Here is a 17,039-nt window from a genome sequence, read left to right on the forward strand (position 1 = left end):
GCAAGTACACAGATTATCAGCCTGTCCTTCCTGACAACTCACTGCAGCTCTCAAATACATATCCTCCCATCATCCCATGAGGGTAAGGAGACACCATATCCCTGCTGGCCCAGAACTGAGCCTAGGAAGAAACTTGATGACCTGGGACAACCTGAGAGTACAGGCATCTGACACAGAAGGACATCACGACATCTCATGGCTTTTGAAATAAACAGAACAAAAATGCCAAAACACTTCTAGGCCCCAAGCTGCCACCTCTTTGATATGTTCTGTGGCTGCTAACCTGCCTGTAAACTCTGCAGTTACAAAGCAGGTGGGCAATTCATCAGCCAGCTGCATCCTCCCAAGTGCCACTATTTCCTTTAATCCCGCAGTGAGGAGAATTTGCCAGCTCTTTCATCTCTCTGACAAGAGCACAGGACCCTCACAGCTCCATCCACAGCTCCTAGCTACCTGTTGGCCCTCAATGTGACCTGCCTGCATTTGATGGCACTTGTGTGAACTGAACACAAGGACTGTGAGGAAGCCATGCTGCCGCATTGATGTCTGAAGATGTAAAATTCAGGTAACCTCTTCCGACCCTATTGCCCACTCCTCCCTCATAGAGGCCAAACTTGTGATGGCAAGGCAATCCCTCCCCATGAACACCTTGCATCAGTCCAACTGCCCCTACTGGGAACAGCTTCTGTCCTTAAGCACCTGACTAGATCATTTGGGATTACAGGCACAGCATATGTTTGCTGCATCCCTGTCTGTAAGCTCTTTATGGAACCCTGGCAGCATGAGGATGCAGCACACAGAGGTGGCAGGGGGCTGGAGAGAGGGGAAGGATATTGGAGTGCTGACTAGGCTGTCCTCCTGAAAGGACAATGACAACTCAGGATTCATCCACTGCAGCTGCTCCCTTTTAAATGCTTATTTTGAATATTTACAGAAGAAGAGGAGAAGTCATGAAATTACCTATTGGGATATTTTTTCCAGCAGGTTTTCTTCCAGAGAAGAGGCCAGCCTGACAGCAGCCAGGCTGCCTCCAGCCCTCTGTACCTACCCAGCTGGCTGAGGCACTGCAAGTTGGTGTGTACACACATCTCACCCACCTCAATACTGCCCTGCAGAAGGCTGAGGGAGGAGGTACAAAAGTCAGGGGCTGATGAAGACACTGCTTAATACTGTATTGATTTTTCTGACCTGGCACTGACAGCTCTAAACCAAAGCCCAAAGCTGTCAGACCACTGCCAAATCTCAGTCCGGTGTTGATGACTTGTTACACTGCTGACCTGGGCTGGACCCACAGTACAAGTAAGCCTGAGAGGCTTAATGGCTCCCCTCAAAGGGCTTATCATCTGACACTTCCCTACTAGAAGGCAACCTGAAGCATTAACCAGAAACTCAGGGGTCATGCAATAAATCTGCCTTTCTTGGGCATTCACCTTCAGCTCAGTCATTGGCTGCAAGAGAATCATGGCTTGGCAAGCTTCCTCTCATAGCTGAGATCACAGAATCAATTAGGTTGGAAAAGACATTCAAGATCATCAAGTCAACTGTTAATGTAGCACTGCCAAGTCCACCACTAAAACATGTCCCCAAGTGCCACATCTACACACCTCTTAAATACCTCCAGGGATGGTGACTCAACCACTTCCCTAGGCAGCCTGTTATAGTGCTTCAGAATGCTTTTGGTGAAGAAATTTTTCCTAATTTCATATCAACCCCTTCCCTGGCACACTTGAGGCCATTTCCTCTTGTCACTTGGGAGATCAACCTCATCTCACTACGACCTCCTTTCAGGCAGTGGGAGAAAGCAACAATATCTCCCCATAGCCTCCTTTTCTCCAGCCTGCTCAGATCCCACTCTAGTGCTTTCTTGCCTCAAGCAGATCAACCCTCCTGCCCAGCTTGGTGTTGTCTGCAATCTGACTGAGGGAACACTCAATTCCCTTGTCCAGAGCACTGGTGAAGATTTTAAAGACTGGCCCCAGTACTGAGCCCTGTGGAACACCACTGATGAGTGGCCACCAGCTGGATGCAATTCCATTCAGCAGCATGCTTTGGGGTTGGTCATCCAGCAAGTTTTTTACCTAGCAAAGTGAACATCCACCCGAGGCACTAGCAGCAGTTATTTGGCTTTTTGGCCTTCCCCTTGATTCTGATTCATAAACACCCAACCCTATTGTCACCATCATTAAGGTAGTTTAAATCTCTTTCCACACATCTGATTAACTCCTTTGGAAAGATCCTTTCCCCCTTTTGAATCAGGTGTGCTGTAACCATCACCAGCAGGCCTGATGTTATGCAAATTGATCCTTGACCAAAACCCAAAAATTCTGCCAGTGACAGCAGGCTTGTATTGATCTGCTGGCTTTTCCCATTTCTTCCCTCATCCTTCCCTGCAACTGGAAGGACAGAGGAGAACACTACTTGTGCTCCTGTTCCCTTAACCAGTTGTCCCAAGGCCCCGAAGTCTCTCTTGACCTCCCTTGGGTTTGTTACTTGATCGCTCCCACCTGAAAAATCAATAATGAAAAAAATCCAAGGGCCATATCAGAGTAGGACACATCTTTAACCCAGGCCCCAGGAAGGCAGCAGACTTCCCTAAGAAGAGTGTCCAGCCTGCATATGGGGTCTTCTATGATTTTGTTCCCTCAGAAGGGAGTGTCCTATGAGAACGACCAAGCCTTTCATGGAGAAGGAGTTTTGATGCAGGGTGGAGGCTGATTTAACATCACTGACACCTCCAAACTAGATGAACCATCATCCCTCACTATTGCTTAGCTCCACTTGCAGAGCCTTGTACCTGTTGTGCAAGGGCATCTTGAGATACAGCACAGCTGAGGCAGGACTTAGCCAGGATGGATTCCTGACAGAATCCTGTTTTCCTCATCTCAGGAAGGGGAGTCAAATTCATGAGAGAGCTTGTTTTGCTCCTTCTCATCTGTCTGAGCTGCACATCCCCTTGCACAGCTCTCTATTCCTCCTTGCTTTTCCAGGCTGTGCACACAGAATCACATTCCTGATCTCCAGGCTACATTTAACATCACTTTACAATAGTCCTCAAGGGGAAAGCTGAGCACCTGTTCTGCTGACCCCTGTGGTCTGGAGCAGATGCAAGCCAGTTTACTTTGTTAGGCAGTCCCGCAGGTTTGTTCTGCCCTCAGCCCCATGATGTTGGAGTTTGGAAGGAAGACAGAATCTGCTGGAGGAGCAAGGGTACCAGCCCCTCCCCAGCTTTTGAGCCAGAAAAGCCTTAGCCACAAGGATATCTTCTCCCCCATGAGATATCACCCCCCATGAGAGGGTGGCAGCAACTCTCCAACAGGCTAAAATACAGATCCTCCAAGCTCCCACCCTTACCTTAAGGCTGACAAGAACTCTCCTGCTCTCTAAATCACCAGTGAGCATTGCCCATGGGGTTTTTCCACTTTCTCCCCCAGCTGTGGAGTCCTCTGTAAGCACAGGCATTTTGTGCAGGCTGATGGATGCTGATTGCCGTGGATGAGAGGGTGACTGTGCATGAAGAGAACTCCAGCAAAGTTCAGTGGCTTGGAAGAGTTTTCCTCAAGGGGACAGACTAGTACAAGCACAGGATTGTCCCTGTCAGACAGCTCATTTTCCTTACCCCTGTCCAAGAGAGTGAGAGAGCACTGTCTGCCTGCATTAAGGTGGTTGCACTGTTGATAATTTGCAAACAGGCAGAGTTCACTTGGGGAAAAATGCAAAGCATGGCAGGGCAGGAGAGGAGAGACTCTATTAAAACATTTTGTCTTTTGTTAAACAAAGTTGTAAGACCTCTGGGGGAAAATCTATACCTAATTAAAAGTTTAGCAAGTCCAAGGAGATAGTCAAGGCCACAGAAACCAATTGGTGGGAGTCTGAGACTTACTCACTAGTCCTTAATATGCTATTTCACAATGTTTGAGAGAAGAACATGACCCAGAGCTGCACAAAGTGTCTAAGGCACTGCTTCTAGGAGGATCAAGTAAAAAGTTCTCAAGTTGTTGGCGAAAGCAGCCATTGTTCCTTCAGGAAAAAAGACAAATAGAAGCTGTCCAGCTATTTCGAAATAGACAATTGCAAGAAAAAACAAACCTGCCTGAATCAGTCTTGCAATCACCAAGGCTGATCAGCCTGAGTTTCCATGGTAAGCATTCCATGCCAGGAGCTTAAAGCAAATGGTGATGGCAGTTTTGATGGAGGGATGCAGGGAAAGACAGAGAGAGCAGGATGGGAGAGGCAGGCAGGAAGCCAGGGAAGCTCTTCCCACACATAGAGGGCAAGCCGGGGCTGAAAGAGACACAGAGGCTTGGGCAGCTGTGCTCAGGGAAACGTGTTCCTTGTCAACAAAGAAAGCTGCACCAAGGACAGACTCTCCTGCACTATCAACTACTTATTGAAAGAGCCCCTGCTTTCCTGAGCCCATTGTTCAGGCCTGGGTGTGGCACTGGCTCTGGAAAGGTTTGGGGAATGCTGCGTCCCCTGCAGCAAGCACCACAAAGCAAACCCCAACAGGAGGGCTGGTAATGTAACTCAGCTGAAGGGAGACAAAGCTGCCACTCATACAACCAAAGAGTCACTTAGCTTGGAAAAGCTTTAAGATCATCAAGGTCAGCTGTTTACCCAGCTCTGCCAAATTCATCACAGCTACACATCTTATAAATCTGCTCAGCACCTCCAGCCCCAAGCCCAGGGCACACAGGATCACAGATGCAGCTCAACAAATACAGAAGAGTAGCTGGAGGGTTTTACTGTGGTCCCCAGTAGCCCCAGAATCCACCTCTGAACCCCTCCGAGGCCAGCAGCAAAGATGCACACAAAGGATCAGTGCCCCCACCCCACTAAAACAGTCCCAGCACAGCCGTGGCTTGGTTATGCACACACACTGCTGGGAAGAGGAAAACCAACCCGATTTGCTCTGCTGCTTGGGCACCCATCCCTGAGTTATTGAGAAATGACCATCACTTGTGCAACAGAGCCTTTCCGTGCCAGCAGTAGCAGGAGGCAGACACAGCACAGGGGACAGAGACTGCCAGCCCCCCTCAGCCCCCGCAGCACAGGCAGACACACAAACTTACCTTTCACTCCTTCCTTCACAAACTGTCTTATCGCCATAGCAACTGTAATCCTAGGTCATGCAGCTAGGAAAAAGCATAAATATAGCACAAATGAAGATATACACTATCGCCAAACACAGCCTCAGTGGTAGAATCTAATTTTCATTAGAGGCATAACAGTGGTTTTGCATAATTATACATATATTAATGCCCAACATGCCCATCTTCAGTGGGAGTTCATTAATTCAGTTCTAAATAAAAAGGGTTGCTCATTATAAGTTAATTTTTTTTTTATTTTAAAGCAGAAAATATTTCTAAAAGCTCAAATCATACTTTCACAGCTTTTCCTTAATCCTGAGATTAACAGAGAAAGGAAAACATGAAGATTAGGTTGGCTCTGAAGTAAAAACATGGAAAAACACATAACAGCAAACTTTGCTGCTTTTGAAATGTGAGGAGAAAGAGCAAAGAAAGAGCAAGCAATAAAAAAAATTGCACTGTACCTGGAATTGAGTCCCAAAGGAAAGTGTCTAACAGCCTTTGGTCCTTGTGGTGAAAGCAATACAGCAGCATCATACTGAGAAGAACACACCACTGCAAGTGGTGGCACAGATTTGGCTGGCACCAGAATTTACTACACAGCTTGAGGTCAGCGCTTACAAAGGAGGCTTATTTGCTCTGATGGCACAGATATAAGACAGCAGCACCAAGGGATGGCCTCAGCCAAGCACACTGTAAGGCAGAGAAACCCTTCCTCTGCATCTTTCCTTCTTTAATTTACTCCTCAGGTTCCTTCACTACCTACTAAGTACAAACACCTTGAGGTTGGCACCTCTTTATTACTGTTTCCAGGTGGGCCTCATCTGAGTGATGGGGAGCCCCTGGTGCTGGTCTGACTCCACCTTTCCTGTGTGTGTGGGGTGTGCCTGGGAGGTGGTTATTGTCACGACCGGTGGTTATTGTCACGACAGGTGCCTGGGTATGTGGGTGCTCTGGGACTTCACACTGAGCTTTTTTATTGCAAGCCTGCATGTGGCTCTAAGGATGCTCCCAAAGTCCTGACCTGGTGCATGCTGGACTAAATAATAAAATAAAAACAGCATCCCAAGGAGATGTCTCTTCACTAACTTCATCAACATCCTAGCCAGGGACGCAAGGGAGAATCTACTATTTGGTTTTGTCTCCACAGAGGCTTATTTAATTCCTCGCTTACTGGAAAGGCAAGAACTAGGACAAAGGGAAGAGGAGGGCTGGGCTGGAGGAAAGGGTTTGGAGGAAGGAAAAAAAGGGAGGTGCAGAATAAATGGAAAGACAGAAGAAGAGATGGAGAGAGGTCTGTCCTAAACAGCAACAAAAATCTCTTGTGGCTGTCAATCTCTAGTTCCTCTCCTCTTTGTATTGTCATTAGTACACAGCTCAAAGCTCAGCCACTGTGAGGGAGACACCTCCCTTCTCACCCAAGCTTCTACAGGAGGGAGAGGGAACTCGCTGCCCACCTGTCCAAGCCAGGGTCTTGATTGTTCTTCCCTGTGCTGCAGTGAGCCCTCCCTGACATGGACTTTTGGGATGTGCAGCAGGTCCAAATGTGGCCCCTTCACTCCACATTGTGAGCAAGTCCTGCCCTTGTCCTGGAGGTACCTGAGCCCTGGAAGCCCACCTATCCACGATGAAAAGAGAAATAGCAGCTTGCTCCAGATGCTGCTGGTCAAAAACAGGGATTTTTTTTATACAATGCACATACACCTCTGACACACTTGTGCCTACTGTGTCTGTCCTCCCCTCTTGAGTGCCAGCCTAGACGAAGAGGAGCTTCTTAGAGAGGTCAGATGGGGCCTGGCAGAGGGTTCTGCTGGGCATGAGCTGTGAGCTCAGTGGAGGAAAGATTCCACCTTCTCTCTGTGAAGATGTGCTGTAGGTATGGGGGGGCTGTTTGCCCAGGATTGCCACTGACTCCAAAGGCTACTCAGCCTTCTGCATGGCCAGAGAGCAGTGGCAGTGTCCACCAGAAAAACAGAAAACCTCCAGAAAAACAGGGTCAGTGTTCAAATGTCTGCGATAAAGTTTACCTGTGGGAGCAGGACAGGCATTGAGATATATTGGCTAATCCAAAGAAAAGATTCAAAATCTTATCTGAACTGGTGAAGAGAACAAAACCAGCCACTCCTCTGATTTTCATGTTGTCTGCAATTACCACCTCTGGCTGCCAAAACTAATAGGTAGGCCCTGGGATGGGGAAATGAGACAGACAGGGACTTGCTCTATCCCTGGAATTATTCAAGGCCAGATTGAACAGGGCTTTGAGCAACTTGGTCTAAGTGGAAGGAGTCCCCACCCATGTAGGAAGGAATTGGGATACTTTCAAGGAGGAGATGAAATATGACTTAGGAAGCTTGTGGAGACAAGCTTGTAGAGTCCCAGAAATATTGTTATCCCCTGCTTCCCGCCCAGTGGCTCCTGCAGTTTTGATACAAGTTTGGTCTCTCCTTAGATGTTCCTTTCCTGCAGATATCCCTGCACATACAACTCCCTTGACATGGAAAACCAAGCCCCAGTATCCCTCCCCACTTGACCTCTCAGGGGATTTTTACCCGTGTTACTTGCTGTGACTCCATAGTGCTGTGGCAGCAGCAGGGAGAGGTACAGCACTGCTGGGAAATCCGCCAGGGTGGTCCCCTCCCTCAAACATGGTCACTGAGCCACACTGAGGAAAAGCAAAGCAGTGAGGATTCAAGGGACACAGTCCCTGTTCCCCTTTGGAGGGACATTTAAGCCAGCTGAAGAGGCAGAGGGGATGTGTGAGCAAATCCAGCAGGATGAGCTTTATGATTTAGGCAAACAGTGTAAATGCTTAAGTACTTACATCTAATACTGTTCCTGGCACTCTCACAAATGGACTTTCCTGCCCAGCCATGCACAGCAGTCTCAGATGCCATCTCACAGCAGGGACCTATGGAATTCCATCCTTCTGCCTACAGGCACACCTGGAAATCTTGCACGTGCAGTGTGGCCCTCTCCTCCTGCCCTGCCTCCCCACCAGAGGGGACAGGCAAGTGATGCTCAGTCTGTCTCACAGCAGCTGGGGATCTCTGTGCCATGTGCATGGCACCTTGGAGGGCGGTATCACGGGCTATAAACATGAGCCAGGGGAGCAGGTGATTTGTTCCAATGTTTTGCTGAAGTCAAGCAGCAATTCCTGACCAGACAGAGAAACGGAAGGTGTGGCAAACCTGCTCTTCCTGGTCCAGTGTTGAGCTGAAGCTGATGCATGCCCATACCAGGGTAGGGGCTCTCCTACCCCTCATGGACTGTCACGTGTTCCCACAGCAGCAGCGAGGCAATCACATTCCTCCTTCTCTCTCGTGCACACTGATTAAAATCATGCTCATCACAAGTACCTCAGCTTGAGCACCCAGCCCTTTAATTGCTGCAATGAAGGATATGAATGTAGGCTATTCCGAGGTCAGCAAAGCAGAAAATTAGCATTTAGCGTGAAAATGATACCACTGCATTATCACCAGTGCAAAGCAAACAACACAACCAGCCAGGCTGCTTCTTTCCCTCCCTACCTGCATGCTTGGACTCATCCAGTGCTGCAACATCCCCAATGCTTTCCACACACGTGGGCCTGTCTCTCTGAGGCTGCCACCAGGAGACAGGCAGGGGCTGCAAGGTGGCATCTGCTTGCTGACTCTGAGCTTTTGATGAAGCAGGTTTATAAACGCCTGGTGAAATAATCCTCCCTCAGATGTCAAAATGCCACATTAGCTGCTGCGTTGATTCCTGTGGTATTTACAGAGCAGAAGAAAGCAGCAGCAAGCGGGGGTGAGGATGGAGGGAAGAAACCTGCACCCCTGGTGTGTCCTGTCCCTCAAGGTCAATCATCCATACGAAGCCAGGGGTCAGATCTTCTTCTCCAGACCCTTAACTCTCTCAGACATTACTGCAAATTCCCCTCAGGCCCTCTCCCCTCTTTGTTACCTAGGCTGCTTGGACACAAATAAACATTAAAATGCTGTGTCCACAGAAGCCTAAAAGAAAAGGCTGGCTTTTTACCAGTCAGGCTGGGATGGAGCCATCATCTGGGTAGACAATAACTGACCTTCCAAATCTGTGAGCAGTGCAAGCATGACTGCCACACTTTCCCACTGCAGCCAGGGCTCTGCATGCTGGTGGTTTCTACTTCAGGGAGAGCTGCCATTTCCCTGCCCTCACAGTGGAGGTGCCTGAACATCCTTGCCCAAAAGGGAGAGTATTTCAACATGTTTCGACATGGATCTGTGACCTCTTTGTGTTCCTGAGCAAATCGATGGTGCTGAAGTGCCAGAGTTTCAGTTCTGATTAGCAGATGGAGTAACAATTTACACAGCATGAGGAGGGTCCTGCTGGTCCCCAACACTGCAAGTGCACACACACAAACACACACGCAGACACACACACACAAACACACACGTGGGGGTCCCACAGCCCCAGGTCCCCACATACCCCACCACTGATCAGCTCAGCTCCCTGCCAACCCAATGCCCCTCTTTCCTCTGCCCACTGCAGCAGGCTGGACAGCACAGGTTGCAGCCCAGCTGTGCCCAGCCTCCAGGCTGCCATGCTTGGAGGATGCCCCTTGTCCCAGGCCCATGGTACACAGCTGGACAGGAGTTCACTGCCCTGGGGCATGCAGAGACCTTTGCAACTCCTTACAGACAGTGCTGCCCAGACATTGCCTGTCTCAGTGCTATGGGCTCTGCTGGTGAGCAGTGTCCCGAGTCAGCAGTTTGGGCTGCTTTAATATATCCTTGAAAAAAGAGACCAGTGGGAGATCTGTTTATAAGCCACAACCACCCTGAAACAAGTATATGCCTACACCCACGCAATACACAAAGCAGCAGTGACTATGGAAGCATATGAATAAATATTGAGCAGACACCAAGGGATTTTCAGAATAGTCTCTCTGGTTTTTTTATTCAATGCCATGTTGTTTGTTGTTGGCTGCTTTTTTTTTTTTTTTTTTTTTTTTTTTTTTTTACCTTCCTGATTTATTTCCTGTGCCTGGGCTTACAATAACAGCTGAAACTAATCAGTGGCCAATGATGATTAACAGTCTCACATGTTATTAACTCTACATTCAGGGTAAGGTAATTTGAAAGAAATTACCAAAAAATATTGGTGTACAGGGAGGACGGGGTAGTTGTATGTATGTAGAGGGATTATACACACAAAAGCAGATCTTTTATCCACACCACCCCATTTACACTGCACTCAGCTCTTCTTCTTCGAAATATCTATTATTAACTAGAATATGTGTGTAGATCATCTTGAAATGAACCCTTCATATGATTCAGATAAGGAGGCGAGAAAAGAAGTAAGTGAAAAAATAAATTAACTGTGTTGGTGAAGAAATTGAGAGGAGAAATGGGATCACCCACTTTCATTGTTATCCCAGTGATTATTAGATGCAGCTAAGGATGACAGTGGTAGTTTTAGAGGGAAGTCCACCTGGTGCTTTATCTCCAAAGCTGTGATAGCTCAAAGCAAGCCTTATACCAAGGACTTGCGTGGTAATAAAAATGTTTGCCTGTGCATGGACCATGTACCTTGAGTTCTTCCACGATGCTTCCCTTCCTTGTGTGTGGGTGTCTCTCTCTAAACAGGCACTTTTCAATTTAAGAGCATTGGATTAAAGATGTTTCACTAAAAATCAGTTTCTCCTCAGATTGGCATCCACAGAGCCCATAGGATCACTGATCATTTATTTTGAAGTAGCATCTTAGCCTCTCTGAGTGTTTCTGAGTGAAGGAAGAGGGGCTGCCCTGCCTGCTTGTGCTGGGTGGTTGCTTTTTGAAGCTACTCTGCCAGACTTTGTGAAGGAACAGTGCTATTCCCTTAGCAGCATAAGAAACAGAAGAACAGAAAGTAAGTTGTGGCAGCAGAACTGTGAAAAATCCCACCTCACTGTGGTCAGCACAAGCAGGTAACTTACAGTTCAAAAATTTCATCCAGGACGAGTCAACTGGAGGAAAGAAAGGGGAAGGGCTGCAGGAAGAGATACTTCGTTTGCGTGGCGCACTACGTGCACCGACACTGCCCCAGCAACCAGAAGCAGAACAGAACAAAACAACAAAACACAGCTGCAGCATCTTTCAAAGTTCTCCAAAATAATGCAGATAGTTAAAGCGGCATTAGATAGAAGGTTAAAGTGCTCTGGTCTCTGAAAATGTCCTTGGTAAAACAGTGCCTCTCCCTCTGCTATCATTCTGCTCTGTGGACCGTGAGAAAAAGGGAGACTACAGACAAAACCACTAAGGAAAAAGATTTGTATTCCTCTGTGTCAACAGCACTGCCCAGCAAAGGGGGAATGTGAGCTGGAGCCTGCTGTGCTTTTCATGGCAACAGCCCAGCTGCTCATGGGAGCAACTGCAGGAGGCATGGAGTCCTCCTTGCCCTTACTGATGCCATGGGCATGAAAGATGCTCAGCAGCGCTGCTGACATGCAAAGCAAGGCTGAGAACGAACCCTGTGTACGGTCCATGTTCGCAACCCCATCGCTGGCATTAGGTGAAGGGCAGATTGTTATTGCTTATTGCTGCAGCTGATGTTGGAGCAAAAGCAGAGGTGTGCCGCAAACCAGTGTCTGGGATGCTGGTTTTGGTGGGGGGGAGAGCTCCTTCCCTGTAAACTGAGCACATCTGCTCTAGAAGTGGCTGGGAGGCATAAATATTGAATAGCAGATTGCCAGCTCCAGCTTCTGTGTGGCAGGATCTCGGTAAATGTAAACAGGGGCTTGGAAATATGCAGAAGAAGGAAAAAGTGCTAGAGAAGAAATATATATATATCTAAATGGGGTGGGAGAAATGAGTGATAACTCAAAGATATGGAGATAGTGAGTTCCTACTGGAAACCAGTGCCTAGCAAGGAACAAAAATAACATAGAAAAAGGAGAAGCAAGGCAGATCTCATAAAGTATTTGTGAAGAGCAGGGAAGGGAGACACTTGGAAAGTCAGGTCACATATAGATAAACTGAACTGGGTGGCACACATCCAGGTGCCTGACTTTGCAAGGTACAAGCTCTCCCTACAAGGTTCACTGTGTTTTGTATCACAGCTAGTTAAAAAATCTACAGGGTTCAATTTTTTCCTTCTCTGTGGAATTCTTGTGATGAACCCAAGTGAACCCAAGCTACTTACCTCCATATCTTCCATAATAAATGTTGAGTTTTTAGTTACATTGGCTAAAAATAAATCTCTGCTTCTGATCCAGTGTTAGGACAACTTTTGCTCTCATTGTACGGTGCGTGTGCAGGGCATATTTCCTGCAGGCATCTCACTGCCTGGGACCCATCTTCAGTGCCCCATCAGGTGGACAACTGGCCTGGGGTCTTGAGGATTCAGTCACCAGAGGCCAACGAGGCCACAATACCTATGTGATGCCCTTTGGGAGAATTTTGAATGTGAGAGCCATTTTGGTGGGAAAAATACAAAATTCCTTGAAACGCTTCAAGGTTTTCTGCTTCGTGTTGCTTCTATTTGAAAATTATTTTCTTGCTCAATTGTGTTTTCAGTTCCTCCCCTCCCACCAAGTCCTGCTCAGCTCAGAAGAATTTCACAGAGAGCTGGGAGTGTGCAGTCGTCTACATGGGCCTCAAAAAAACCTCCAAAACAAACAAAAAACCCTCTCCCCTAAAGCCCAAATACACAGAGCAATATCAGCTAATGACAGCAAAGAGCACCCTGGCAGGAATTGCCTGTGATACAGTCCCTTGTGGGAAGTGGGGAGTATTAGAGGCTGAGTAGATGCCAGGGCAAATCCTAAGGTGCCCTCAGGTGTTGTCTGGGAGGTGGGTGGGTGATGACAGAGGTTTTGTGTGCCAACAGCCAGGCATAGCTGGGAAAGGCAGCTCGTGCCAGGAGAAGCTGCACAATCTGAAGCACTGCAGAAATCCTCAGTAAAAACCACAAAGTTCTTGCTGGGGTTTAGTGTTCTGCCTCTTCTTTGGGAAGGATAGATGTTTTCTGCTTCTTATTGAAACAGTTGGTAAATAATTAAAAGAAAGAGACAAAATATTCTTTAAGGATAATCTAGTCTTCTGTTTCTATGACAACCTCTTCCCTATGCCAGAAGCCTTTTACTCCAGTCATAGAGGGGAGGGTGAAAGCCCTTTTGCAAGGAGGCGGGTGAGGTGGCATGACCCTTTTGGGGGGTGAAGGGGAAGGACTGCCATAAACCCCAAACCACAGGAGAAACAAAGACGTCCCTTCCAGGGACAATCAGGAATAAGCCTAGAGGTATCCATCCAAGGGACTGTAGTCACCCCATGAGGTCACCACCACCATATTTTCACCCTTCTTCCCTCCCAGCTATCCCAAGTGCAGGCCATGCTTCTCTCATGATCAAATATTGGGGTAATTTCTAGCAGTCCACTAATCTCTGATGTTTCTCCCATTGCTCAGTTGAAACATTTCACATCCCATACAACTGCCAGGACAGCTTGGACCTCCATGTTCTCTTGTGACAAACGTCCAAGGAGCACTCTGTGCATTGAAGTGTCTGGGGTTTGGATGGGTTTCAACTCTTTGGGTTTTTCGGTAAGCCCTACCAAGCCCTTCAAAGCAGCTCTGGATTTGGGTTGAAGCCTTGTGCAACTCAAGTTGGTTGTTCAGCCATTTAGGGACTGACTTCCTTCCCTGAGGATGTGAAACCATGTGTCGTGTCCCTCCTCTCTGCCCACGGGAGCAGGGGCAACTCACCCAAAGAACCACCAGTGCAAAAAAAGCATTTAAAGACCCTTATTATTGCTTTAATAAACCTGTATTTGCATCCTTTCTGCAAGGACAAGGACCCAGGCTCTCCTGTCCTCTACTCACAGGTCTGGCCTCCCTGCAGTCAGCATGCACACTTGCAACACAGCAAATGAATTAAGTCCCCACAGTAATTATCCTTTTCCTGGCTGCTGGTCCCAAGTGATGTGCTCGCTTTCTACAACCCTGGTTTGCAAGATGCAGCAGCTGCTTTAAAGTCAGACAGGTCACAATAAAATCAGAACATCTTTTGTGCTGCCCTCTTCACAACGCTTCATATGCCAGCTGGGAGACCTCTGTGAGGGCTGCAGAGAACCTCTTGGTCTGACAGAAAAAATGGGACAGGGAACCCTGCTCCTTCTCCTCAGGGCTCTAAACATTTCTGTCTCCATAGGTTCCTATCATCTTCCTGCTGCCCTTCCCAGTGTGTCTTCTCTGACACACCTGAGTGGAACATCCCTGGGGTGGTACATGACATCCAAAATCCTTTGTTCCCCTCAGGTGGTCGGTTTTCCTACCCACTTGCAAATCTGGGAAGGGTACAAAACCTTGGAGCCGCTGCAGGAGGAAATCCAGGCTGGCCCTGCCAGGAAGGAGACTTGTGCAGTGGTACCACTGGAAAAGCAAGGAGGGATGCAGCTTCTGGAAGCCTTGTTGCAACCACATTGGGAGAGGATCATGCTGGACAGAACCTGGATTCTGAGGCAGGTCATGGTTTGAGGGTTGTTCTGCTCTCACCCTCTGCAATCCTCCCCACACCCACTGCCCTGCAAGGCAGAGACAAGCACAGCTGCAGTTCTCCTTGTCCCTGTCACCCGTTGGTCCAGCAGGTGAGCCAGCTGGCCTGGACACAGCACACATCAGCATCCTTACAATGGCATGTACACACAAACACACACACGCTCTCCAGTATTCTCCAATATTCGCTGCTCTCCATGCCCATGGTTGGCACTGATTAGGACTCTGGTCCCAGCTACACTGATGCAAACCAAGAAAATTCCAGGGGATAATGCTAGGGAGGAGACAGAACCACCACTAAGCTGATGATGTCCTTGCAGGGTCTTCCCACTGGAACTCAGAACAGGGTTAGCCCTCAGTCAAGGGACTGACTGCGTTTTGTGTTGTTGAAGCCCCCTTTGCTTTTATATCTTTTTTAATATTCTAGGTTTTGTATTCTTTTAATATATATAGCTATAGATACAAAAATAACAGATAGGTTTCTCTAGCGATAATTTTTGCACCTTTGGGCTTCTAAAATAAAATATCACAATTACTGCAAATAAAAGGGGGAAAAGTTCAATTTCCTCTCCCCTTTTTACCTCCCCCTTCCCTTCCACCCTACTTCTCCCACTCCAAATATCCCCATGAGCCTTGTAATTTTTTTCCCTTTGTAGTTTTCTTTCTTTGGAAAATGAAAAAACCAAACCCACAAAACAACAACAAAAATAAGCCATGTAGCCTCCATCCCTCCTTCTATGAACGTGCCCGCTGTGTTCACACATTCCCTTCAAAGCAAGGCTTTTCACCTCAAAACGTTTCCCTGTGGTCCATGGCTATTTGCTTTTCTCTGTTGCTGGGGCCAGATTTTCACCTGCTGTAAATCAGCATGAATCCACCTCAAGCCAGAACTCTGCTGCTTTACACCAACAGCATGTTTTGCCAATTTATGCTCATCCTGAAGATCTGGCCCACAATTTTTAACCTTGGAAATGGAAGCATGGACAATAAAGAAGTTCCCAGAAACACACAAGGCAAGCCCCAGGTGCTCTTCTCTTGCCGCTTACCCTGCTTCCCTTCCCTTCACCCCACCCTCACGGTTTGGTGTAGCAGCTCCTTCAGGCCCCCCATTCTCTTGTTCCTCCTCAGCACTTTCTGAAATTCATAATCTCTCAGTAAAAAAAATAAATAAATCGATCTCTCTATATATGTATATGTATATAACTAAACAGCTGCCACGTAGCAGTCACCTGGCTGGAGGGTGCTGTCCCTGCCAGCCCATGGCCTTTCCTTGTCACTATAGTCTCTGGGGTGATGGCCCAGGTCTTGCCCTCAGGCAGGACTGTTCCCGTATTGCTTGCACTCTCCCACACCTCTGAGGTACGGTACCAGAATATTTATTATATATATATATATGTATATATATATATATATATATATATTTACGTATATATATATATATATATTTATAAATTTTTGTTTGCCTGTTTTCTTTTTCTTGCAAATCCTTTGGAATTGCTGCCAGGGAGAAGCTAGTGAAACATGCTCCCCATGCCAGCGGCCAAATGCTCCCTCCCTGCCCCTCAGGGACCCTCATCTGTTCCTCTTGCTGACTCCGTCTCCCAGCTCCAGCTCGGAAGGGAGCGGGGAGCTGCGGTCCCCTGTCCCCAGTCTGCCGGGGCCATCCGGCTCCTCTCCTTCCCTGGGCGAGGGGGTGTCCTTGCAGAAGTCCGTCACCCAGGAGGGCATCGAGAGGAAGCCCCGAGGGTCGACGGTGTAGAAGGGCTTGGCGTGGTGAGCGGCGGGGCGGCGGGGCGAGGGGCTGGCCTGCAGGCTGCTGGTGCTGCTGCACTTCTTCACCAGGCCCAGCGCCGGGGCGGGCGGCGAGAAGAGCGAGGTCAGCGAGAGGCTGCTGAGCGTCTCCGAGGGCTCGCTGTTGTTGCCACCCCCGCGCAGGCTGCTGCCCGCCCCCTCCTCGTCCGAAGGGTCCATGGAGTCGTGGTGGGTGCAGCCGGGGCTGGTGCTGCCGCCGCTGCTGTGGCTGCGCTGGTGGCGGCACAGGCTCCGCAGGTTGAAGAGGCCCCGGCCCCGCAGGCTCCGGCGGCGGGAGGCGGGGGACAGGGGGGCTGCCAGGGGTCTGTGGCTGCCCGCCGCCGGCACGGGGCACAGAGCCACCGGCAGGTCCAGGGTGCACTGCGGAGAGTCGCTGAGGTTGAGGCTGTTGTCCTCCAGCGTGGTCTGCAGGCTGCCGGCCGAGCTGCTGCTCCGGCTGTCCAGCGACGTGTCGCTCTCGGGGGACTGCGGAGCGGGAGCACAAAAACACAGTTCTCAGGAAGGAGGTGGGCAGTGGGCAAGAGACTTTGCCTTATTGGTCTTGGGGGTACTTAGGGACGTGAAAATAAGCCACCATTACGGGATGGGGGGGAAACTGCATTCCTCTCTCACTCTTCTTTGGTGGGGGAGGGAGCCATAAACCAACCAATGCTG

At 48.6% G+C, this 17,039-nt stretch overlaps 1 protein-coding gene across 1 annotated transcript in view; it reads right to left on the reverse strand.

The window, feature by feature from the left end:
- Positions 1–16,145: 16,145 nt before the first annotated feature.
- The window catches only part of CACNA1I (calcium voltage-gated channel subunit alpha1 I), a 154,490-nt gene continuing 153,596 nt past the window's right edge, over positions 16,146–17,039 (reverse strand). Inside the window, exon 37 of the mRNA XM_041416693.1 lies at positions 16,146–16,850. Coding sequence (XP_041272627.1) covers positions 16,146–16,850 — 705 coding nt within the window. The remainder of the gene's footprint in view (positions 16,851–17,039) is intronic.

Source organism: Onychostruthus taczanowskii, unplaced genomic scaffold (genome assembly GCF_017590055.1).
Source record: "Onychostruthus taczanowskii isolate IOZ18803 unplaced genomic scaffold, ASM1759005v1 scaffold53, whole genome shotgun sequence".
In the NCBI taxonomy this organism is placed as follows: Eukaryota; Metazoa; Chordata; class Aves; order Passeriformes; family Passeridae; genus Onychostruthus; species Onychostruthus taczanowskii.